Source organism: Coregonus clupeaformis, chromosome 13, assembly GCF_020615455.1.
Source record: "Coregonus clupeaformis isolate EN_2021a chromosome 13, ASM2061545v1, whole genome shotgun sequence".
In the NCBI taxonomy this organism is placed as follows: domain Eukaryota; kingdom Metazoa; phylum Chordata; class Actinopteri; order Salmoniformes; family Salmonidae; genus Coregonus; species Coregonus clupeaformis.
The window spans coordinates 46,063,347-46,088,457 of record NC_059204.1 but is presented as its reverse complement, the minus strand read 5'-3'; the positions used below and the strand labels follow the sequence as shown (position 1 = coordinate 46,088,457).

The following is a 25,111-nucleotide window of genomic DNA, read 5'->3' as shown; positions in this document are numbered from 1 at the left end:
TCGGCATTGTGCACAAGTTTGGGTCTGTGTACCGCCGCAATCTCAGGGGCCTCGTGGAACGTGCCAATCAAACTTTGAAGGCTAAGATAGCCAAGGTATGTGCAGTTCAAAGTTGACGTGAGTTGAAGCTCTGCCCCTGGCGTTGATGGCCATGAGAGCCTCTCCCGGAGCAGGCACCCATCTCTCTCCACATGAGATTATGGGACTGGTAGGGTCCTGCCTGGTCCACCAAGGGGGGGTCATATGCCCGCCCCTTGATGTACAACAAATTGTAATGTCTGAATATGTGAGAAAACTAACGGAACTCTCTGCAGCTCTCTCCAAACAGATTCACAAGGTCCAAGAGGGGAGCTGACGGAGATCCGGGCGCCGCTGAAGGTAAAAGTTGGTGACTGGGTGAGGGTTAAGGTCCACAAGAGAAAGTGGCAAGAACCCAGGTGGACTGGACCGTCTCAAAGTGAAGGAGGTTACTTCCACACTCAGTCCAGGTCAAAGGTAAATTGGGCGCACCTTGGCACCACCTTGCATTGTCACACCAGCACCAACTCCTTCCAGAACCCTGACTGAAGTCAGAAGTGATTTAATCACATTAAATTCGGGATCAAATTCTTGACACTAACACTATCTGAATATGTGGAGGAGACTCCCATCTTCAGATACTGGAGGGGAAAGACAGAGGAGGGACAGACCCACCATGGGAGAGACTGGGGTGCTCTGCTCCACTCCTTGTTTTGCTGATTGTAACTATTGGGGTTACTCTAGGAATCATACTCTGGTCAGTACAGCACATGACACAGACACCCATTACACCCACTAGTAAACCTAGCGACACATTCAATGCCACAACCATACGTCCACCAACCTGCACTCCGGCACATTGAGCCCAGATCAGAATGTAAGCCACAGCCACCACGTAAATAAACGCAAGTTGTCTCTAACACCCTTCCGTGGGCCCAGACAATTGTATAGAAGCACCAATTATGTATACCCTTTAATGCTTACCACTCAACGTCCGTGGGTAGACTTCAGAGAACTTACCTACTACGACTGGGACTGGTATATGACAGTGGGGGTCACCCATGGCGATTGGACTTGGACAAACTTGGTTGTGGGACTAATTATGACTGGTCCAGTTGCACCTCTACTACATTAGGAAAACAATGGAGGAAACTCTTGACTTTGACAAAAAACTCTAAAGGACTCAAATTTACTATCTATCCTGGTATTGCATTAGGCTGCCAGGACTTTAGACTTTGCTCCTTATGTAAGCTGTACCACTGCACCAGTCCATTGGAATGTTCGAATTTGTCATATTAATACACAAGCACAGGCTATTAATGAAAATGGTAATAAGAATAATTCTATTTATTTTACTTACCACTCCACCTACTTTGGATGATGCAATCCCTGACCGCTACAGGTGTCTCCGGCCTTTCTAACAACTGGCTCTTGTTGACTGAGGGAAGCGGCAATGACTCATCAGAGTTGTGTGGTTGTTGGCATGACCATTGCTTCGCATTATCCCCTGCCGCCATTACGCCCAGAATACTTCCTGTCTGTCATGAAACATGACAACCCTTCCGCAAATTGTACACCATGGGACGTAGTTCATCCCTTGGTTACTAAAGCAACTAAGAAACCAATTTTTCCTATCAGGTGGCTAGAGCTAACTTTACCTGTGTTAATCTCACGAAAGGTCTACCATTGTTGGGTATGGTACCTGTTGGATGGTGTCGGTTTATCTATCTACGCCTAATGCTGAGTTTAAACCTGTTTCCAGGGCTGATGTCTGGTGGTGGTGTGAGGCGTTCATCTGTTTGATGGACTGCCTGAAATGCCACAGGCACCTGTGCACTAGTCTCCTTTGCTACAATATCTGTGTATCCAACAGGTGTTCAGGAGCTGGTGACCCATGTTCTGACTTAATTCCTACCAGGACCAGGCGCGTGTGGGGTCTACTCATGGGGACCCAACCTACATTGATGCAATTGGGGTCCCTAGGGGGTACCAGATGAGTATAAATTGATTGACCAAGTAGCCGTAGGTTTTGAATCTTCATTTTGCTGGTGGTGCACGATTAATAAAAATGTTGACAGAATCAATTATGTCCATTTTAATGTTCAAAAAATTAGGCAATTGGACACAACAAGGTTTTTGAGGCGGTACATGGCCAGTTGGCTGCGACCTCTCTCATGGCTTTCCAAAATCGTATTGCTGTCGACAATGCTCCTGGCTGAAAAAGGAGGAGTATGTGCTATGTTTGGTGAACAATGTTGTACCTTTATTCCCAACAATACAGCCACAGATGGCAGCTTGACTGTCGCCCTGGAAGGGTTACGAACTCTTAATGGCAAAATGAAGAGCCACTCCAGGGGTGGATACTTCAATGTGGGACTCTTGGATGGATGCGTTTGGTAAATATAAACGCTAGTTTCTTCTATACTTGTATCCATCTCTGTTTTTGCTGCAATTCTAGTGCTTTGTGGATGCTGTTGCATTCCATGCATACGGGCCGCTGACAACCAGGATTATAACCACCGCTATTGATCCACATCCTGCAGATAACGGTCAGATGTTTCCTTTGCTTGCTATTAGTCGATGCTGACCAAGGATATCTGGATGATGAATAGCATTTAAGCTTTTGTCACGTCTCTTGTGAGGCGTGAAGAGGGGGAATGTAAAACTTTATCTTCTGATAAAGTTTTCCCTATTTTGCCAATTGCAGCTTTAAGCTTTTTGTCACGTCTCTTGTGAGACGTGAAGAGGGGGGAATGTAAAACTTTATCTTCTGATAAAGTTTTCCCTATTTGCCAAATTGCACTATTAAGCTTGTGTCACGTCTCTTGTGAGACGTGAAGAGGGGGAATTAAAACTTTATCTTCTGATAAAGTTTTCCCTATTTTGCCAAATTGCAGCATTTAAGCTTTATGTCCGTCTCTTGTGGGGCGTGAAGGGGGGAATGTAAAACTTTATCTTCTGATAAAGTTTTCCCTATTTTGCCAATTACACTGTTAGCTTGTGTCACGTCTTAAGTTTTCCTTCTTTACTGTTACTTGGTCACGTCTCTGGGGAGACGTGAAGAGAGGGATTTGTCGTAGTAAATATATAATGTTATAGCTTGGTCTGACTAAAATCTTGTGCATGACCCATCTTGTGTTGGGCCCAGTGGCGGCTCCTGAAAAAATTCTCAGGAGGGGCAATTTTTCTGATGATTTAGGTGACCTACACACATTTTTAAAAAGATATGTCCAGCAACAACATGAAGACAGGGGCAGCATATAAGTCAATACCAGAATCATTTATTGACTGATCTCAGGGAGTGCTCCTAATCTCAGCTTGTTACCTGTATAAAAGACACCTGTCCACAGAAGCAATCAATCAATCAGATTCCAAACTCTCCACCATGGCCAAGACCAAAGAGCTCTCCAAGATGTCAGGGACAAAATTGGAGACCTACACAAGGCTGGAATAATAATAATAATAATAATAATATGCCATTTAGCAGACGCTTTTATCCAAAGCGACTTACAGTCATGCGTGCATACATTTTTTGTGTATGGGTGGTCCCGGGATCGAACCCACTACCTTGGCGTTCAAAGCGCCGTGCTCTACCAGCTGAGCTACAGAAAGTGGATACTCATGGATGCGCATCGCAATTGTAAAATGTCAACACAATTGGAGACACCACGTCATTTTTGGAGACATGTATATTGACAGTAAACTATTGTAGATGCGACTGCTAACTAAATAAAACATTTTAGCTGGCTAGCTAATCATCTTAGCTAAATGTGGGGCAAACAATTCAGTTATTTACCGTTAATTTGAGGGATTGGGGTGAAAGAAATCGAGTTACATAGTGATACTTTTACGATATACTGTATTGACAATATCGCAATATAACCATATCCACCCTGTCCAAAGTCTCTACTTGGTCTCAGTTCTCCAGTAAACTTGTGATTATCAACACTAACCTCATCGTTGTGGCGGACAGCTAGCCTGTATCCCTCATCCAGTTGAGTGGCAATGTTATTTTTTCGTTCGTACCATTTTTTGGAAAATCCTCGTGTAGGACTTCCCCCCTTTAGTAGAAACCTGTTGAATTATTAAATTTGGTCTGGGAGGTCCCTAATTGTTTCGTTGCTCAATTTATCTTCATTTGTTCGCCGACAAAAGGAAATTCTTTCAAAGACACAATCGAGTTGCACTGAAGCCTAGCCATGTTGATAGTAGTAGAATTGATTGACGCTGCTACCCTCTCTTTTTCTTAGTTACGTTCATGTGACGAACGCGTAAGTGCAAGCCCACAGACACCCATTGAGATTGTATTGAAGGCTCTGAAATTTGAAAAAAATAGATTTTACATGGAGTCTATGACAGAAGTTCTGCGATTTTCAATCTGACTGAAATCGCCCCAAAGGGTGGAGCCATTTGAAGCTTCGACTTTAGCCTGATTCGACATTTAGTGGTAGTGTGGCACTGTGGCAGATCAGACGTACCAGATTACAACACTGATAACTACTGTTGCCGTGATATAATTGATTAGAAAAAAAATCCCTTCCTTTTCCCGTTTGGCAGTGCGTCGCCCATATCGCCCTATTGAACAGGCCGTCCCTGGTTGGGCCTTTGTATTTAATACAATGCACAAGGACTTCTATCTTGTCGGCCTTATCAGCAGGTGGCTATGGACAACACCCACGCCATAGGTCTCTCAGTTCTCCCAACTCACGAGTTCTTGCGCTGAGGACACACACCCCCACACACACACACACATACACACACACACACACACACACACACATCATCATTGTTAAACATACACACACATACACACACACACACACACACACACACACACACACACACACACACACACACACACATACACACACGCACACACACACACACATCATCATCATTGTTAAGCACACACACACACAAAAACCCCTTCTCTTAGGCTGAACATCTGAAGACAGAGAACCCGACTCAGAGCCAATGCAACAGTGACACTAGCCTGGAGGTGACCTCGACCAACTCATCAGGACCAATCAGAAGATCAGAACTACTAGAATCAACCTACTTTATTTTATTGTATAAAATGTCAGCACACAATGTTTAGGGGCTCGCTCTCTCAGATATCTCCCTACGAGGTTGACGAACGGGTCCGTGCACGCTATTTACAGATATCTTTACCTCTGAATAAACTGCCTTATATTATACAATTATCCACCTTGTCCGAAAGTCTCTACTTGGTCTCCGTTCTCCAGTAAACTTGTGATCATCAACATAACCAAGTAAAGGGAGACGTAAAGTAAGAATTGAATGTGCAAATGTTCATTCATAATCGTAACATAGGGTTTTGTACGTTTACAGATCTATTTTAACACCTAGCGGACTGAAACTTCACGGTTGTAGGCATAATACAGCTAGTGCTATCTAGACTTGCGCTGGCAAACAAATTCATTCCATTAGCTACCTAAATGTGAAGTACACTCAACTGACTAATAGAGAATGGAGACTTTTAACATGAAAACGTGCAGGATACCTCTTTCCGGTTTCCCTGACTTCCGTTTTTTATACTGTGTTACGCTTGTTCTCATAGCACTCCTCACAGGTCATTTGGTGTCCTTTTTTTTGTTGGTGAGATAAAACTGCCAAAACTCTGAAAGGTATTATTGTACATCAGAATTGCAACACAAGATTTGTTCAACCCAAAAATGTTAGTCCGTAATCGTAACATGGTGTTTGTATGTTCACAGATGACATTTCACGTTTACGTTCATGTTTCACTGTCACGTCTCCTCCCGTTGCTCCCCTCCGGCGCTCTGATTCGCCGGTCTACTGAGCCACGGGTCTGGGCGCATCACCTCGGCAACACCAGAATGGAAAACCAACGCACCCTAATCACCTCCAGCACACCTGCACCTCATCACCACCCCTATTTTGCCCTGGACTGTTCATTATGATGTTGTTTGTGATTGTTTAGCTTCGTGTCGTGTACTCTAGCTTTGTTATTTCTCTTTGCCATTGTTTAAGTAAACGTTGACCTTGTTAATTCCTGCGTCTGCGTCCTGCCTCTTCATATACTCAGTACTGGTCACATTCACGCATGGCTTTTCTTACGATCCTAACAATTACATTTTAGTAATTTAGCAGATGCTCTTATCCAGAGCGACTTACAGTTAGTGAGTGCATACATTTTACATATGGATTTTCTTGTGTACGTTCAGGTATCTGGCTCCGTACATGTGCCTCACCCTAATAATTTGGTCTCTTTCCCCCTCATAATTTAGCCTACTGTTCTGATTTGGTGATGCACATGTAGCCTATAGCATGTTTTAGAGAAATGTAATCATTGAATATTGTAAGAGCTTTCGTTATGCCTCCTTTATTTATCCTATGGTTCTGACTTGGTGTACAGGGAGAATACTGTAAGAACGACCCATGTTCTGAATTCTGTCGCTCTACATTTCAAAAGTGCTGAACAAGTAGTTATATTGACTACTTCCGTCCTAGCTCGCTCATTAATTACGGATTGCCTCTAATCCATCCGCTCGTCGTCCCCTTATGCCATAGTTTGTTCATCTCAACCGTCAGTAGAAAACACATTTGTTTAAGCAAGTCAGCCATGTAAATGAGGCTGAATTAACTGTTTCGCTGCCAGACAAGGCATCCGCTAATAGCCATGTTTCACGCATGGCTTTCTACTTGAGTTATTTTCTATTAAGGTATCTTTACTTTTACTCAAGTATGACAATTGGGTACCTTTTCCACCCCTGAACAAACCAACAGCCAATAGGCGCTCTCTTGCTGCCTGGTAATAAAAATTGGCGCTCCATGTACAGGAAACACTGTGAAGGATTCGCGCTAAATTTTGAATAGCTTTCACTTCATTGAGCGCGTTTTGTGAGCATCGCTTTTGGCAAAGACGATACCAGCTACTAAACAATTCGACTCTAACTGGTGAGTTTAATGTTCAACATACGTTGCTTTTATTATTTTGTAGGCATTTTTTTCTTCATTTGGCCGTGTTTTTACATGGTGATATAACCATGTAAGAACAGCTCAAATAGCCCTGGCTGAGGTGCGCAACTATAGGCAACATTTTTATTCGCTGAGAAATGTTTTAACCCTCCCGTTGTCCTAGGGTCAAAATGACCCGCCACTGTGTTGAACCAACTTTATTTAATTTTTATATTTTTTGGATCATTTGTGAGTAGGAGGCAGTGATACTTTCTTTAAAGTCTCACTGCCTCCTTCTCACAAATGATCCCAAAAATATAAAAATTAAATAAAGTTGGTTCAACACAGTGGCGGGTCATTTTGACCCTAGGACAACGGGAGGGTTAAAAGGTTTCACGAAATGTGAGTCAGAAATTAAGAATAACTGTGCTTCATTTGTCTAATTTAATCGTGCCGCTTCAGGGCACTTCTTCTATGACCGTCTAGTTTATGTCTTCACTCAAGTACTACTGCCATGTTGCTTGAGTTTTGAAGAAGATGCTGTATTGCTGAATTTGTTACATGTTTTAACTGTTAGAATAAATCAAATGAATAGCCCGCAATAACAATGCAGACAAGCCAAACATCCTTTCAATGGGTCTGTACATAAAAGAGTGCCAGTAATCGACATGCGCAGCCTACGTATCAAGCGTAGCTACTTGCTACCATCGTTGTACATGTCATATCCTCAACGTGGTGTTCTAGGAATAGAGCCATCCGTGGTCCCGACACAAAGGATTTAATTCAATATAATTCGATGAATCAACTACATTTTCTATTTGAAGCATAAGGCAGGTGAGTGTGAGTCGACAGGTTTGGGCTACCCCAGGATTTTATAGTCCAACGGGAAGGATCTAATTTCTGATTAGATCTAATTTAGAGCTTTATATTAAGGCTATATAGGCTGTGACCTGAAGTTAATGCCAATAGGATAATATACCAGTATTAGCCGAAGTAATAATGGAAAATATTATTCTTCAGTTGATATTGAGATGTTGTATTGGTCTAACATCCTGTATAAGAATATTCATATAATCTCAAAGTGTGTCATTGAATACTTAGTTTCAGTTTTAGAAGCCATGTGGTAGGCTTTTTTTTTTTTTTTACAGTCTTGTGCATTCGGTAGGTAGCCTTGTCTATACTGAGCAACCAACCAGCTTCTGAACATGGCAGAAAACAAAGAAATTACGTTGTAGAAATGATGGTGGGAGAGGACTGGATATGGTTAACTAATTTACATCATTTAGCAGACGCTCTTATCCAGAGCGACTTACAAATTGGTGCGTTCGATTTATGATAGCCAGTGGGACAACCACCTTAAAAAAAAAAATTATGGGCGGTGGGTTGAAGAAGGATTACTTTATACTATTCCAGGTATTCCTTAAAGAGGTAGGGTTTCAAGTGTCCTTTTAAGTTTTGACTTTAGAACATGCTGAAATCACCAAGAGCAAAAATATTACGTTATTTATTGTCAAAGATGACTGATATCGAACTTTCATGGAATTGAAATATGATTAGAATAGAATCAGGGGGATTTGCTGTGGTTATTTTCTACACTCCAGTATTTAAAGGAGTGACACGTTCTGAAGCTATCCTCTGTCCAATGTTTGTGTACAGACTCAAGAGTATCAGGATGACTACCCAGAAGAATGCCCCTGTGGACCGGTGAGTTTGAATCATCTGAGATAAAAACCTGTAGGGAGCAGCTTTCACATGCTTCCTCATTTAGTAACCATCTCGTTCATCTGAGCACTGGTCGATGGGAATCAGATAAGAAATGACATGATATATCGGTAATTACTCAGTACAAAAACTAGAAATTACTTGTTTCTGTGGGATACATTAAGCATCATTAGGCACAATTTAGTACCAGGTACTTACCAATTGTGTAAGTAAACTAGAAAGTACCCATTCTTACCACATAAATTCAGATGAAATACAAGATAAATACCAGTGGAAATAGTAACCTACCTTAAAATGCAGTGCTACCAGCTGATGTAGGAGTGGTTGCTATGTGGGATGTGAGTGATGTCCTCTCTCTCCTAACAGAGGCTGTGCTGTGGCCGTCATCATGTTCATCCTGGGAATGGGAACACTGCTGCCATGGAACTTCTTCATCACTGCAACTGAGGTACCACACAGCTCCTTTACCTCATCACAACCAGACACACACACACACGCACACGCACACACACACACTGCCACTGAGGTACCACACAGCTCCTCTACCTCATCACAACCACACACACACACACACACACACTGCCACTGAGGTACCACACAGCTCCTCTACCTCATCACAACCACACACGCACACACACACACACACACACACACACACACACACACACACACTGCCACTGAGGTACCACACAGCTCCTCTACCTCATCACAACCAGACACACACACACACACACACACACCTGCCACTGAGGTACCACACAGCTCCTCTACCTCATCACAACCAGACACACACACGCACACACACACACACACACACACACACACACACTGCCACTGAGGTACCACACAGCTCCTCTACCTCATCACAACCAGACACACGCACGCACACACACACACACACACACACACACACACACACACACACACACTGCCACTGAGGTACCACACAGCTCCTCTACCTCATCACAACCAGACACGCACACACACACACACACACACACACACACACTGCCACCGAGGTACCACACAGCTCCTCTACCTCATCACAACCAGACACACACACACACACACACTGCCACTGAGGTACCACAAACAACATTTTAACTGATTGAATATTACACTTTCAGGTAAACATACTGTCTAATATTAGTTTGCTGTATGATAAGAGTAGGGGGCTTCAGCTAATGTCACCTCTGTTCTCCCATTGTTTTCTGCTGAAGTATTTCGACGACCGACTCAAAGGGACCACATCAAGTTACAGAATGACCCCAGTTACTAATGGAACGACCCCAGTTACTAATGGAACGATCCCAGTTACTAAAGACTACAAATTTGCCAGCTTTATGACCCTTCTAGCCCAGCTGCCCCTTCTCCTCTTCACCCTGGCCAACTCTTTCCTGTATCAGTGGTGAGCAACATACTACAGTGTTATAATAATAATAATAGTAACAGTGTTCTATGTATATTACTGTTGATTCAACACCTCTCCTTTTGAATGGAAGGTATAGTTTAGCATAGTGGTCTAACCCAACCTTCTTTTCCCTGTGTGGCGGTAGTGTCAAAGAGAAGGTCCGGATTGCTGTCAGTCTGGTCTCCATCCTCTTCCTCTTCCTCCTCACGGCCATTATGGTCAAGGTGCCCATGCATCCCGACAGCTTCTTCTCTATTACCATGGCAACTATCTGGTTCATCAACTGTGAGTTGGTTCCCACCTGCCTTCATGTCTCTATGGATCCCATATTATATAATGAATCGTCATAAGTAGTATCATTGTTTTGACTATTTGTCTGATGAAAATGTGTTCCAATTAGATTTGATGTGGAAATACTCACACATCCCCTCTTTCTCCCTCTCTCTAGCTTTTGGAGCAGTGCTCCAGGGCAGTCTGTTTGGGCTGGTGGGTCTGCTCCCCCCGAGGTACAGCACATTGTTTATGAGTGGTCAGGGACTGGCAGGGATCTTCGCTGCCCTGGCCAGTCTGCTCTCTATCCTCAGTGAGTACTACGCTTCCCTACACACAACATATCACCTCACTAACAATGAACACAATGACACACCCAAGCACACTCAATCAGCATGATCTCCTTAATATAGTAACAGGCTCACTAAAACAGGTCTTTGCTAAAGGCATTTGCTCACAATGTTGTTCAAAATGCCTTACTTGTGTTTGCAAGTATGGTACTGTGTTTGCAAGCAGTAAGGATGGGCCCAGAGCCCAGCTTATAGGGGCATGGACACAGTTGTTTGATGCTGACAGGGATCAACACCGAACAGGCTTAAGACACACCCCACAAAACACATGTTTACTATATAACTGGAAGAGCAGGCTCAAACTGTAGTAAACATGTGTGACAGCTTCACTCAACTGAATAACTGGTCACAACATCCTGTTTGGTGGGAAACATCTCAGCTCTGCCTGCCAGGATAGATTTGACTCTGTTTTTACATGGAATTGTCTTTTAATTCTATTTAATGCTGCGTTTCTCTGTGTAGGTAAAGCAGACAAGGCCAGTGCTGCTCTTGGGTACTTCATAACCCCTTGTGTGGCAACTCTGCTCACTTTGCTCAGCTACTTACTACTGCCACACCTGGTGAGTGGCTACACCAATCATGACAAGAGCGTAATAGTCAGTTCAAGTACTATTGCTTAGGACATTCATTCCATTTTGTGTTGGGTTCTAGGGGTTTGCCCAGTTTTACTTGGAGAAAAGTAAAAGTCACCATGACCAACCGGCGACTACAAACGAGCCTCTCGAAAGTGCAGGTAGGTTTACGGAACACTATATTCCATCCTTAACTAATAACAAATACCATATACAATATACCATATAGAGAAGCTATTATTACTAATAGTTCATTCATTTATGGGCAGTGATTTTCCTTAATACTTGTATATACTTGTATGGTTACAGTATGTTTTAAAAACAATATAATGCTTGAACCAGTTGTCACTGTCTTTATCATTGTTTGTTATATTCTTCTCAAAGAAAAAGAAGCTTTGGCCAATGGTCACATGAATGGCTACAACAATAAACCCATAATAACCAGTGGTGATTTAGAGGCCAGTGGGACCAAAGAAGCCCTGTTCATGATGAAGCAGACTGACAGTCACGACAGGTCATCTGTCCTGGCAGTCTTCAAAAAGGTGCCTTGTACTGAATCCCACTGTCATTCAAATCTCAATTCAAATCAATTTTTTTTCTCAAACATTTCTCTAACACTTTGTTACTGTTGTACAGATTTGGGTGATGGCCCTCTGTGTGACATGTGTGCTGGCTGTCACACTGTCAGTTTTCCCTGCTGTTACAGTAAATGTGAAGAGTGTGTATGGAAACAAGGAGTGGGGTGAGCAAACATTTGGGACAATAATACATAATTGCCTAGTAATATAATGTCCAGTTGTGGTTGGACATCTGCATTACATCTGTATCTTTCAGACCGATACTTTCTCTGTGTCTGCTGCTTCATCGTCTTTAACGTCATGGACCTGATTGGCCGCAGTGTCACCTCTATGGTTCAGTGGGTGAGTCTGACATTTCTGCCCTCTGTCCGTCTGCTTTACTACCAGTAATAAATAGCTGCTCCAATGCCTCAGAGTATGTTTCTCTGCCTAATAGTGTCTTTCTGTCTTTATCTGTCCACAGCCCTCAAAGGGGAGCCGTCTGTTCCCTGTGCTCGTGGTGTCCCGTGTGATCTTCATCCCCCTCATCATGCTGTGCAAAACTGACAACCGGCAGTACCTGCCCGTCCTGTTCTCCCACGACGTTGCCTTCGTCGTCATCATGACATTATTCGCCGTGTCCAATGGATACTTCATCTGTCTCTGCATGTCCTACGCACCTCAGTGAGTCACAGAATGTATATCTACTGGAATCTGTTCAACGGTTTTGTCAAATTGTTCCATTAACCATTTTTTGTTTAATTAAATTGAATAACAATCTGTGCAGTTTGCATCATGTTCCCCAGTATCTGAGCTGTCCTGATCTCTGTTCTCTTTCCCAGGTTGGTGAGGTTTAAAGACTGTGAGACAGCAGGGGCCTTGATGACCTTCTTCCTGGCTCTGGGTCTGTCTCTAGGGGCAGCCCTCTCCTTCCTGCTGAGGAACCTTCTCTAGAGGACACAACCTTCCTCACATACACACCCTCCAATCACCACTCCAACCAGACTAAGTCTGACTGTCACAACGGTCAAAAACTCACAATGGTTACACTCTTATAAAAAAAAAAAAGTATTGAACCCAAAAGGGTTATTCTGCTGTCCCCATAGGAGAACCCTTTGAAGAAGCCTTTTTGATTCCAGGCAGAACCCTCTGTGGAAAGAAAAGGGTTCTACCTGGAGCCAAAAAGGATTCTCCTATGGGGACAGCCGAATAACCCTTTGGAACTATTTTTTCTAAGAATGTATTGAATAGAAATAGATTATACACATATTCATTAATACCAAAGCAAACGTATATGTATATTTAAAATGAAGTGCATTGTTCTGATTGAGGATTTTATCATTGTATTTTTATTACAGTTTTTATATTGTTTTTATACTGGATTATTATGATTTGTAACTATTTTTTACTACTATTTACTATCTTCATTTGACTGCATTTTATACACAATAATTCAGCTTTTATGGAGACATTTTTGGTCACTGTCTCCCTGACATTGTGATGGTTTGAAAAATAAATGAAAAACTTTTCCAGAAAGACAAATAATGTTCTACCCAGCTCTGCAGATTTTGCTGCGAAGAGACAGAATCATTAGATCATTTGTTTTGGTACTGTCCATTTGTAGCTTGTTTTTGGACACAGGTCCAGGGATGGCTAAAGGATTGCAATATTTACCTGGAGATAGCAGATAGCACTACTGGGTGATAGTCAATCGATCAATAATATAATACTTTTAGCAAAAATGTTTATTTTCAATTTACGATCTGTAGAAACAATGATAATAGAAAGGTTCAGAACTTTTGTAAAACATCACAGTACAGTTGAAAAATGTCGCCTCCCAAGTGGCGCAGTGGTCTAAGGCACTGCATCGCAGGACTAGCTGTGCCACTAGAGATCCTGGTTTGAATCCAGGCTCTGTCGTAGCCGGCCGCGACCCAGCGTCATCCAGGGTAGGGGAGGGAATGGCCGGCAGGGATATAGCTCAGTTGGTAGAGCATGGCGTTTGCAACGCCAGGGTTGTGGGTTCGATTTCTACAGGGGGCCAGTATGAAACAAATAAAAAAATGTATGCACTCACTAACTGGAAGTCGCTCTGGATAAGAGCGCCTGCTAAAATGACTAAAATGTAAAAATATATGGCAAATAGTAATCCATTATGGATGGTGTTAAGAGCTAGATGGGAGGTGTTGAATGGAGCTGAAGGATGGGACTAATAACAACAACTAATAACAAGATAACTAATGTAAAGCATACTCTGTCCATAATAAGTATATAGGTTATAGGTTGAGAGCTTTCGTGAAAGAGCACAGTTAGAAAAATATGGCATATAGAAGCAAACCAGATGGACATCATGAAAATGATCCGGAGGAAGTTAAGGAGTAAAAACAAACAAAATATAATTAGTGTAGAATTTGACTGTGTCCATAAAATGTATATAGTATGTATGGGCTGGAAGTAGAGGCCTAAGCGTTGTTGTTCACTAGTTTACTCCAATTGGGGAAGGGGTGGTGGGGTTGGAAAGTAATGAAGGGAAATATAATTTTAAAAAGGATGTGTGTGTATATACAGTGGGGGAAAAAAGTATTTGATACACTGCCAATTTAGCAGGTTTTCCTACTTATGTAGAGGTCTGTAATTTTTATCATAGGTACACTTCAACGATGGGAGACGGAATCTAAAACAAAAATCCAGAAAATCACATTGTATGATTTTTAAGTAATTTATTTGCATTTTATTGCATGACATAAGTATTTGATACATCAGAAAAGCAGAACTTAATATTTTGTACAGAAACCTTTGTTTGCAATTACAGAGATCATATGTTTCCTGTAGGTCTTGACCAGGTTTGCACACACTGCAGCAGGGATTTTGGCCCACTCCTCCATACAGACCTTCTCCAGATCCTTCAGGTTTCGGGGCTGTCGCTGGGCAATACGCACTTTCAGCTCCCTCCAAAGATTTTCTATGGGGTTGAGATCTGGAGACTGGCTAGGCCACTCCAGGACCTTGAAATGCTTCTTACGAAGCCACTCCTTCGTTGCCCAGGCGGTGTGTTTGGGATCACTGTCATGCTGAAAGACCCAGCCACGTTTCATCTTCAATGCCCTTGCTGATGGAAGGAGGTTTTCACTCAAAATCTCACGATACATGGCCCCATTCATTCTTTCCTTTACACGGATCAGTCGTCCTGGTCCCTTTGCAGAAACACAGCCCCAAAGCATGATGTTTCCACCCCCATGCTTCACAGTAGGTATGGTGTTCTTTGGATGCAACTCAACATTCTTTGTCCTCCAAACACGACGAGTTGAGTTTTTACCAAAAAGTTCTATTTTCTGACCATATGACATTCTCCCAATCCTCTTCTGGATCATCCAAATGCACTCTAGCAAACTTCAGACGGGCCTGGACATGTACTGGCTTAAGCAGGGGGACACGTCTTGCACTGCAGGATTTGAGTCCCTGGCGGCGTAGTGTGTTACTGATGGTAGGCTTTGTTACTTTGGTCCCAGCTCTCTGCAGGTCATTCACTAGGTCCCTCTGTGTGGTTCTGGGATTTTTGCTCACCGTTCTTGTGATCATTTTGACCCCACGGGGTGAGATCTTGCGTGGAGCCCCAGATCGAGGGAGATTATCAGTGGTCTTGTATGTCTTCCATTTCCTAATAATTGCTCCCACAGTTGATTTCTTCAAACCAAGCTGCTTACCTATTGCAGATTCAGTCTTCCCAGCCTGGTGCAGGTCTACAATTTTGTTTCTGGTGTCCTTTGACAGCTCTTTGATCTTGGCCGTAGTGGAGTTTGGAGTGTGACTGTTTGAGGTTGTGGACAGGTGTCTTTTATACTGATAACAAGTTCAAACAGGTCCCATTAATACAGGCAACGAGTGGAGGACAGAGGAGCCTCTTAAAGAAGAAGTTACAGGTCTGTGAGAGCCAGAAATCTTGCTTGTTTGTAGGTGACCAAATACTTATTTTCCACCATAATTTGCAAATAAATTCATAAAAAATCCTACAATGTGATTTTCTGGAGAGAAAAAAATCTAAATTTGTCTGTCATAGTTGACGTGTACCTATGATGAAAATTACAGGCCTCTCTCATCTTTTTAAGTGGGAGAACATGCACAATTGGTGGCTGACTAAATACTTTTTTTCCCCACTGTATGTGTATATATATATATATATACATATATATATATATATATATATATATATTTGCGAGAAAAAATACATATGGGGGATTTGAAGTGATGCAGACAATTACATTGATGGAAGTTACAATCTATCTGAAATATTAAAGCTGATCTACCCCCTAAAAAAATAAATTATGTTCTACCTCTATCTCTCTACCATGTCTCTTAGCTAATGCAAGCAGCTGGGGGGTACAATTATGGTAGCTATTATCAAACTCCAATAGCTCTTGTCCTAGACCCCATTACATTATTGTCCTTACAGAGGAGAGGACAGTGAAATGAATATCAACAGTGTGACTTCTTAAAGCATGCACTGCTATAGGATGGTAGAGAGATGCAACATACAATTTGAATGTGATCGAACACTTGTCATTTAATACACTAGTAAAAACACGTCTTTGTCAGGGTTCATCCCTCAGAGGAATCTGCAAGCTCCTCATAGAGATCAGTATCAGTGCCCTCCGAGGCTTACTCTGTGGCCACTAGCTGTAAACGCTGGCCCTGTTCCTGGAGCATAGCCTTGCTCCACAGCAGAGCCTCGTCCAGCCCAGCCCGCTCCAGGATCAGGGAGAAACGCTTGTCTGCCTCTCTCCGGGCCTGGGACAGGACACAACACAATTACCCTATGATGTTATCTCCACTTCCTGAGATCAGGCACTAACAATGTGGAGTTGTAGGCATAGCCGCGGGAAGTAGTTTGGGGGGACGTTTGCCTGCACTACAGACGGCTATATCAGAAAGCTAATACAGGACTAGTAAAGGCATAGTGCACTACTTTTGTGAAAAAGATTTAATCCAAAATAAATGATAAAAAATAGATTTTTCAGGGGGGCTACTTCCTGCGGCTATGGTTATAGGCACCCGACCTTAGATGTACTTCACTGTGGCTGAATAGTGTGTACTGGTAAAGGAGGGATATCAGCCGAGTTGCAACTCTATGCTGAACTCTGACCTGCCAGTGTCGTTGGAGCAGCAGTGGTCTGCCGTTGACTCTCTCCATCATGTCTGCCAGCTCAGATTGATACTCAGCACTACGCACCCTCATCTCCTTCCTGTTACACAAAGGGAGGGCTGAGTATTGTTCAGTATAATATTATTCTGTGAGCCCCCCCTAAGGTCTAAGAGTTAAACCTGTAGTTCTGCTGTTGCCGCTGTGCCCTGGCAGTACTGTGCTGTTTCTGGGCATTGAGCCATTTGGCCACCTCTTTCTGAAGACTACACCTGGCTTCTGACTTCTGCTGCTCTGCTCTCAGTCTCTTCTCTCTCGTTACCAGTCTCTTCCTATAAATAGCAGAATATGTATTCTTTAGTCTAAATAGAAACCTAACACAGTTAAAAATAGAAACCTACCACAGTTAAAAACAACATTTGCATCAAGTTAAGAACTGAAATTCAGTATACTCTGCACATACTTCACAGCCTCCTCTCGTAGCAGTGCAGACTTGGTAAGTCTTTGTGAGCTGGCCTTAATTCTAGCTAGGTCCCACTTTACCACTGGGCATGGGGCCTTCTTGACATTCTTCTGAGTTTCCTTAGACGTACTGACAGTCTGATCACCTCCAGCGTTCACCTGGAAAGTAAAAGGCTGTGGCACAGTGGAATGCATTCCCTGTCTGACGCTCCTGAGATGGTCCTCAAACCTGTGGTGCAACCTCCCAAAGTCGGGTATAGTCCGGTTGATGATGGGTTGGAAAGTGAGCTTCTTCTCCACTTTCATTGGAGGAGGGCGACGAGTAGCCAGCTGGGCACATCTTTCCAGTATGTCCTTATAGGAGGGGACAGGAACTGAACTCTCAGCCTTTGGTCCCTTGTCTCCCTCCTTGGCTGCTGTTCCCTCTTCATCACCCTCAGCTACAGCCGTCCTCTTGGCAGAACCATGTGCAACCTTTGACCCCAAGTTAAAGGGCTGTCGCATGGCCAGCATGAGATCTCTCCGTTTCTCATAGAGAACCTTTCTCTGCCTCTCACACTCCTCTACGATCTTGTCGTACAAGGGCAACTGGTTGGTCTTGGGAACAGGGTTAGCTTTGAATCGAGGCAGTGTGGCTGTTGGCTTGCTGGCAGTCTCCTCCCAGGCCTTCCTAAGCTGCCTCTGCTTCTTCCCCTCTGTCTCCTCACGCAGGGTCATCTTGAAAGGCTGCGGCACAGTCACTTTGGGTAGGCATCTCTTATCTTCCTTCAGTTTGGGTGTGATGACCTTTGGTTGGGGACCTTGGGGTTGGGGTTTTGGGTTATAGTCGTCTACGGAGAAGCCCTCCCACATCCATGAAGGAGCACCTCTCTCAGGCAGCAGAGCCCCTGTAAACCCTTCATCCATGTCCTCTTTCTCATTCTGACATGGCACTGAGGTTGCTGACTCTTTGTGCCCCTTTTCATTGTCTCTCCTTACTCCTTCCTCACTAGAGAGGATGGGAATTAAATACATTTCAGTGTTGTTGGCTGAGTCACACCTAATAGCCTACAGTTTACACAAGTGCAGTTCACCTAAATAAGTTGCAGAAGACACATAAATTGTGATTCATAAATGTAATCATGGTCATCATGGGACACCCTCTCACCATTTAGTATCCAAGGGTGTGGTGACAACTTCAACTGTAATGCACTTCAAAGGTCTGTAGACTGGCTGAAAAAACAACAACATAAAAGCCCTGAAATCTTAGAAGAAAGTAAGGGCTCTATTCAATCCGTAGCACTGAAGATCCGGTTTTTTGGCGCGATTGACAATTAAAGGCAATGGTCCCGCAGTCGCAGAGAGACTGCAGTCACGGTAAACGCTGCATATGTCGGCTCAATCAGAAATTACAGATCTCCCGCGATACGGATTGAGTCCATCCCTTAGTTTTCCATGCATGAAAGTTGATTTATCATTAATCCAGTTGCCCCCAACATTTTCTCTATTTGTCCCTCTATCTCTCTAAGTCATTGTATCAGACAAAAGATCACGTTTTATACTACTGTACATCAATGGGGTGGTTATTATTACATTAATGTGGATCTGCCATTTATGCCAATTAGTTAAAAAAAGACGACATGGAGTTGGTGGTGCGCTCTGCGCTCCAACTGCCCAAGCGATCTACCTTCAAACAGCTCCAATCAACAAAGCTGTGCGTCTTCAAAGTCACAAAATGTGGTTTGTTAGGCTTTACATTTTGAGGCCCTGCGCATTGATTCCACTTCTGGTTAATTGGCGAAGTAATACAACCATTTAAGATGACCGACTTTCGATGTGCGCCCCACATTATTTTTACAAAATTATATTCACAGAACAGAGGCCACTTCTTATGACTCCATTTTACTCAAGTATTCTGAGAAACAGAACACAGAACACCACCTGTTATTAATAACTCGTTATGTCACAAGGGACAAACAATTTAAGTGATTTTTAGCTATCACATAATTTGTACCATTCTACAAGAGCATTCTACAGCACAATCGCAAAATATCTGTGAAAGCCTCCATATACAGTCAATGGTGAAAGCATTGGACTTTTTCCAATTTGTATCAAATTTCTTTTAATGTCCTCTGCCCCTCTTATCTGTTTGTCTGCTTATGTTACAGTGCTGTCAGAAAGTATTCACACCCCTTGAGTTATTCCACATTTTGTTGTGTTACAGCCTGAATTCAAAATTGATTAAATGTTTTTAGAAATCTCACCAATCTACAAACAATACCCCATAATGACAAAGTGAAACCATGTTTTTAGAATTAAAATACAAATGTCTTGAAAATTAAATATAGAAATATAGAATCTACATAAGTATTCACACCTCTGAGTCAATGCATATTAGAATCACCTTTGGCAGCATTTACAGCTGTAAGTCTTTCTGTCTAAGTCTCTAAGAGCTGTGCACACCTGGATTGTACAATATTTGCCCATTATTCTTCGAGCTCTGTCAAATTGGTGGTTGATCATTGATACCAACCATTTTCAAGTCTTGCCATAGATTTTCATGCAGATTTAAGTCAAAAATGTAACTTGGCCAATCAGGAACATTCACTCTCTTCTTGGTAAGCAAGTCCAGTGTAGATTTGGCCATGTGTTTTAGGTTATTGTCCTGCTGAAAGTTGAATTCATCTCCCAGTTTCTGGTGGAAAGCAGACTGAACCAGATTTTCCTCTAATATTTTGCCTGTGCTTAGCTCCATTCTGTTTATTTTTTATCCTGAAAAACTCCCCAGTCCTTTACAAGCATACCCATAACATGATGCAGCCACCATAATGCTTGAAACTATGGAGAGTGGTACTCAATAATGTGTTGTATTGGATTTGCCACAAACATAACACTTTGTATTACTTTAGTGCCTTGTTGCAAACAGGATAATACACATCACTGCATCCTGTATCAAAAGGTTGGCTGGTCCTCATTAAAGTCCCGTAGATCACTTCATTACTCCCTTTTTGTTTACAAAGCTCTATTATACAAGCTTCCGACTTACCTAACTTTGTTGTTAAAGTATAAAAACATGAGATACCAAACCCATTCACAGGGTTGGTTAAGTCTTGAGATTCCTCGGGTTTCCACTGAAATAGGTAAATCCGCTTTTAGTTTTAATGCTCAACATTTTTGGAATCACTTACAAAATTCATTACATTTGGATTCCCTGCTGCCACTAGGGCAGTTTAAAACCCTGATGATAAATGAGTTCACCAAGGTGTGCAATTGTTTTAAATGGACTTAAATACTTTTTTATGATGCCTGTGATGTTTGTGATGTACTTGTTATTGTATCTTGTAGTTTCATCTTTTATATTATGTCCTCAGGGCACCATTGAAAATAAGACCCTGGTCTCAATTGGGCTCCCCTGATTAAATAAAAGTTAATAAATATTTTGGAATATTTGCATTATGTACAGGCTTCCTTCTTTTCACTCTGTCAATTAGGTTAGTGTTGTGGAGTAACTACAATGTTGTTGATCCATCCTCAGTTTTCTCCTGTCACAGCCATTAAACTCCGTAACTGTTTTAAAGTCACCATTGGCCTCATGGTGAAATCCCTGAGCAGTTTCCTTCCTCTCCGGCAACTGAGTTAGGAAGGACGCCTGTATCTTTGTAGTGACTGGGTGTATTGATACACCCTCCAAAGTGTAATTAATAACTTCACCATGCTCAAAGGGATATTCAGTGTCTGCTTTTTTGTATTTTTACCCATCTACCAATTGGTGCCCTTCTTTGAGAGGCATTGGAAAACCTCCCTGGTCTTTGTGGTTGAATCTGTGTTTGAAATTCACTACTCGACTGAGGGACCTTACAGATAATTGTATGTGTGGGGTACAGAGATGAGCTAGTCATTAACAAAAATGCTAAACACTACTATTGTTTTTATGTTACTATTATGTGACTTTTTAAGCAACATTTTACTCCAGAAATAATTTAAGCTTGCCATAAAGGGGCGGAATACTTAGAGTCAAGACATTTCAGCTTTTAATTGTAAATTAATTTGTAAAAATTTCGAAAAATTGAATTCCTCTTTCACATTATGGGGTATTGTGTGTAGGCCAGTGACAAAATAAATCGCATTTTAATCCATTTTAAATTCAGGCTGTAACACAACAAAATGTGGAAAAAGTCAATGGGTGTGAATACTTTCTGAAGGCACTCTAAATGTATTTGGTCTTCTACATCATGACTAAGTTGCTTTCGATGAAAGTGTCTGGTAAATGGCATATGTTACTGTGCTATTTCTCTCGACTGGAAATAGTAGCCAAAGGAATTGTGGTTGTAAGTATGTTTTTGTGTGTGAGAGCGAGCGAGATGAGGGGGGAGAGAAGGTTCGCTCAATAGATTCATTATGTTTACCCAGTCAATGCCTCCGCATTTGAACCTAGCAGAAGGGTAGGCTACTGACACCGCTGTTATATGATGGACAGAGAGTAGGCAATATTTCTTCTTAGATATGGGCTGCGCTGGAGGGTGGCTGCTCTGGGCTATGTGTCTGGTGTCTACCCTTCTGGAGTATGGTGAGTTGAGCCATGGGTTGATCAAGGGAACTGCAAAATATAGATATAAACCTGATTAAAGTGGGATTTTTTTGCTTACCAGTAGGCTGTCTGCCAAAAACATTGCAGTGTATGCTATCATCTCAGCAGTATATTATTTTGCTGCGGAGATGATCCATTATAATTTGAAACAATCTATGGATTTCAAATGTTTTATTAGTATAACATTATAGTAATTGTGTTTTTTAGAAGTGTAACAGGATTTGGTTTCCTAAAGTAGCCTAAATGTTTTATGGCTATGTAACCATTTATTGCATTCATTATATCTAAACGATATAAGCCCATACATATGTGGTAAATCAAAGGTGTATAAATTACTATTTGATATGGCTGAGTTTGTTAGAAAAATCTAAATATATATATATATATATCAAATATAAATAGTGGGTTTTCACTGCATAGAGAATACGGCTGTATTCTTCTACCCCTGCCTCTCAGTGATTAGCTGTGTTTGGCTGCTTGGTCGGAGCTGTCAGCTGTAATTAGTGCCCAGTGTCCATGCTAGTTTCCCACACATATACAAAGGGCCCCGGGATGCCCTTTGTATATGTGTAGTGGGGGAGGATGCATTATTACAGTAATGAGAAAAGGGGAGGGAGGGAGGCCCGGGCTGGGACCGTTTGCTAGACCCGAGGTCAGGAGCATGCATGGGACAAGCCATTGTGCCTTTGAAGCATTTTTGATAGAAACACAAGGAATGTTATTTGTGGGTCATTAGTTTGTTTGTATTTAATTGCTACACCACCAAACCCAATAAGTACTAATGATTGCCGTTCATGCTGCTGTATTACCTTGTATTCACCATAGGATATCTCATATATGTGAGAGGAATATGAATAGTGGAATGTGCCTGCCTTGCCCATTGATAGGTGTTGCCCTAAGCTTGTCTCACCAACCTCCTGTCCTCCATCCCCTGTGCAGGTGCAGTGAGGGTGACCATGAGAGACACCAATCTGGAGGTGGTTCAGGGGGACTCGGTGACCCTGCCCTGCTCCTTCTTCACCATGAGTCCCCTGTCCAGACTCAACATCATCTGGACCCTGGCACCCTTCTCTGACCCAGACTTCCCCACACAGGTCTGTTTGAATCCCCATTAGTAGATACAGTGAGTGTTGAAACTTTCTGTTTGACATGTCAGAAAGGTCTCAGTGTGCTGATTTGTCTGTCCCGTCCCTCAGGTGATAGTGTTTGACCACGGCCAGGTGATCGAGAACCCCTCCCTGACAGGCAGGGTGGGTTTCCCAGGCCTCCCCTGGAGTGCTGACATCATTCTCAACAAGACACGCATATCCGATGCTGGCACATACCGCTGCATGGTGAGCAACCCCCCAGAGACTGGAGACCCTGGTATAGGGGAACTGGCCCTCAACGTCCTGGGTAGGTGGTTCACATACTAATCACTATAACCATCTCGTATTACTCCCTGAATGTAATTCTCAACGAAAACAGTAACTCATTCTCTATCTTATATGTTTAACATTGAGTCAGCCTACTGTGCATTTCAGTTCTGAGTTACTTTGACAATCTGTAACCAATATATATTTTGTTCTTTCAGCACCCCCCTCGCTGCCCCTGTGTCTGTGGGATGGGGTCACTGATATGGGGGGGAGCGTTGCCCTGTCCTGCATGGTGGCTGAGGGGGTGCCCACTCCCGAGATGCGGTGGGATAAATTGGAACCAGAGGAAATCTCACTACCCATCAACATGGATGGTAAGAGCGGCCATGGTTCTCTAACTAACCCATGCCTAGAGCCCCAGAGACAACATGCTGCAGGTGCAGTGGAGCTTGTCTAATGGTAACCTCGTTCCCATGCTCAATTGCTACCGCATAGAGAGCCGGCTGGTGGACGAGATTAATCGAATGGTAATTTCAGCTACAGCACAGCAATCACTATTGTGATGTGTTTAATTCTATTTCAGGACTAAAAACAGTATTGTTGTAAATACAAACTGATGTTTGTATCCTGTAACCTCTGTTGTTCTCTATGACAGGGGACCTATCAGGCTCTGTCCAGATAATCAACATCTCGTCCCAGAACTCTGGGCTGTACCGCTGCTCTGTCACCAACCTCCTGGGCACCCAGAACTGTTACGTCAACCTGTCTATCTACAGCCGTGAGTCCCTCCCTGGTCCACATGCTCTTCAGTTGTCCCTCACTCTAACCCCCCCCAGATACTTGTCAATCATATCATACTAATTCAGAAGGGTTTTGAAATGTTGATGAAACAGGTCAGAGCTACTGTAACTGTGTTGGAAGTGCTGTGTGTTTAGAATCAGAGTATCTCTCCCCCTCCCTCTGCAGCTCCAGACAGCTCCCCAGGGATCCTCCAGGGGGTGTTGCTGACCCTGTTCATGGCCCTGGTGCTGCTGGCCCTGCTGGTGCTGGTGCTTTGGCTCCATCGCTCTGGCCAGGACAGGAAGTGGACGGAGGGGAAGGAAGAGGAGTGTTATAATGAGATAAGATACACTCCCTCTCTGATCAAACGCTCCTTTGTTTGATCCCTCAATCCAAGGAAGACAAACACCCGGATGCATTCTACAAAAAAATATACAACTCATTGACATTGTACAACTCATTGAATTGAACATTTGTTTCAGAAAATGTGATAAGAATGAGCAAGCATTCCACTGGGGAATGAAGAGAGTTACCTCACTGTAGACATTGGTTCCCACTTCACTATATTTTTTTGCGTCAAGCAGTCGCACAGAAGCTATTGAAATATTTCCCGCATAGAATACCTGATGAAAACTGTAACTTTTTTTGGGAATAAATGTTTGACTGGAATGTGCTTGGGTTTCTGTTCAAGACAGGTTTTCTGCTAAGTCCTGAATGAATATTCCAATTATGATAACATTGCCTGACAAAGGCTGGTAGAAAAAAGAAGACAGGGGAAAGGTCAATGAAAGCACTCACAGCATTACATTTGCAAATTATGACACAAAAAGCTTTAATTTAAATAGGGGGGGGGGTCACAGAAAACTGTACAGAACTTTGAATATATCGGCATACAGTTTTTAAATAAAACATCCCCCCAAATGACTCAAATAATAACGATAAAAAACATATGGGATGGTGTACTATTA

The 25,111-nt window shown here is 42.6% G+C and overlaps 3 protein-coding genes across 4 annotated transcripts; 2 read left to right on the top strand and 1 right to left on the bottom strand.

The window, feature by feature from the left end:
• The first annotated feature begins 6,858 nt into the window (after positions 1–6,858).
• Positions 6,859–12,970, top strand: LOC121579607 (equilibrative nucleoside transporter 2). 2 transcript variants are annotated; one of them, XM_041894346.1, is made up of 13 exons: positions 6,859–6,960; positions 8,617–8,664; positions 9,049–9,130; positions 9,903–10,090; positions 10,239–10,378; positions 10,542–10,676; positions 11,176–11,273; positions 11,365–11,446; positions 11,670–11,827; positions 11,922–12,027; positions 12,120–12,205; positions 12,327–12,526; positions 12,685–12,970. In XM_041894346.1, the coding sequence occupies exons 2-13, from the start codon at positions 8,633–8,635 to the stop codon at positions 12,794–12,796; spliced, it is 1,419 nt and encodes a 472-aa protein (XP_041750280.1). In that variant the 5' UTR covers positions 6,859–6,960; positions 8,617–8,632; the 3' UTR covers positions 12,797–12,970. The 2 variants fall into 2 exon arrangements, with proteins under 2 accessions (XP_041750280.1, XP_041750279.1); XM_041894345.2 differs by lacking the exon at positions 6,859–6,960 and adding an exon at positions 7,346–7,794.
• Positions 12,971–16,498: 3,528 nt separating this feature from the next.
• Positions 16,499–19,300, bottom strand: LOC121578933 (protein FAM161A-like). Its single transcript, XM_041893229.2, has 6 exons — positions 19,108–19,300; positions 18,589–18,653; positions 17,443–18,429; positions 17,162–17,311; positions 16,983–17,082; positions 16,499–16,627 (listed from the first exon to the last, which is right to left on the bottom strand). Exons 1-6 carry the CDS (start codon positions 19,267–19,269, stop codon positions 16,499–16,501), a joined length of 1,593 nt encoding a protein of 530 aa, XP_041749163.2. The 5' UTR covers positions 19,270–19,300.
• A 2,499-nt stretch (positions 19,301–21,799) lies between these two features.
• On the top strand, positions 21,800–24,812 carry LOC121580254 (immunoglobulin superfamily member 11-like). The gene is made up of 6 exons (XM_041895308.2): positions 21,800–21,987; positions 22,948–23,102; positions 23,205–23,403; positions 23,582–23,737; positions 24,019–24,141; positions 24,330–24,812. The coding sequence occupies exons 1-6, from the start codon at positions 21,924–21,926 to the stop codon at positions 24,524–24,526; spliced, it is 894 nt and encodes a 297-aa protein (XP_041751242.2). The 5' UTR covers positions 21,800–21,923; the 3' UTR covers positions 24,527–24,812.
• The last annotated feature ends 299 nt before the right edge of the window (positions 24,813–25,111 follow it).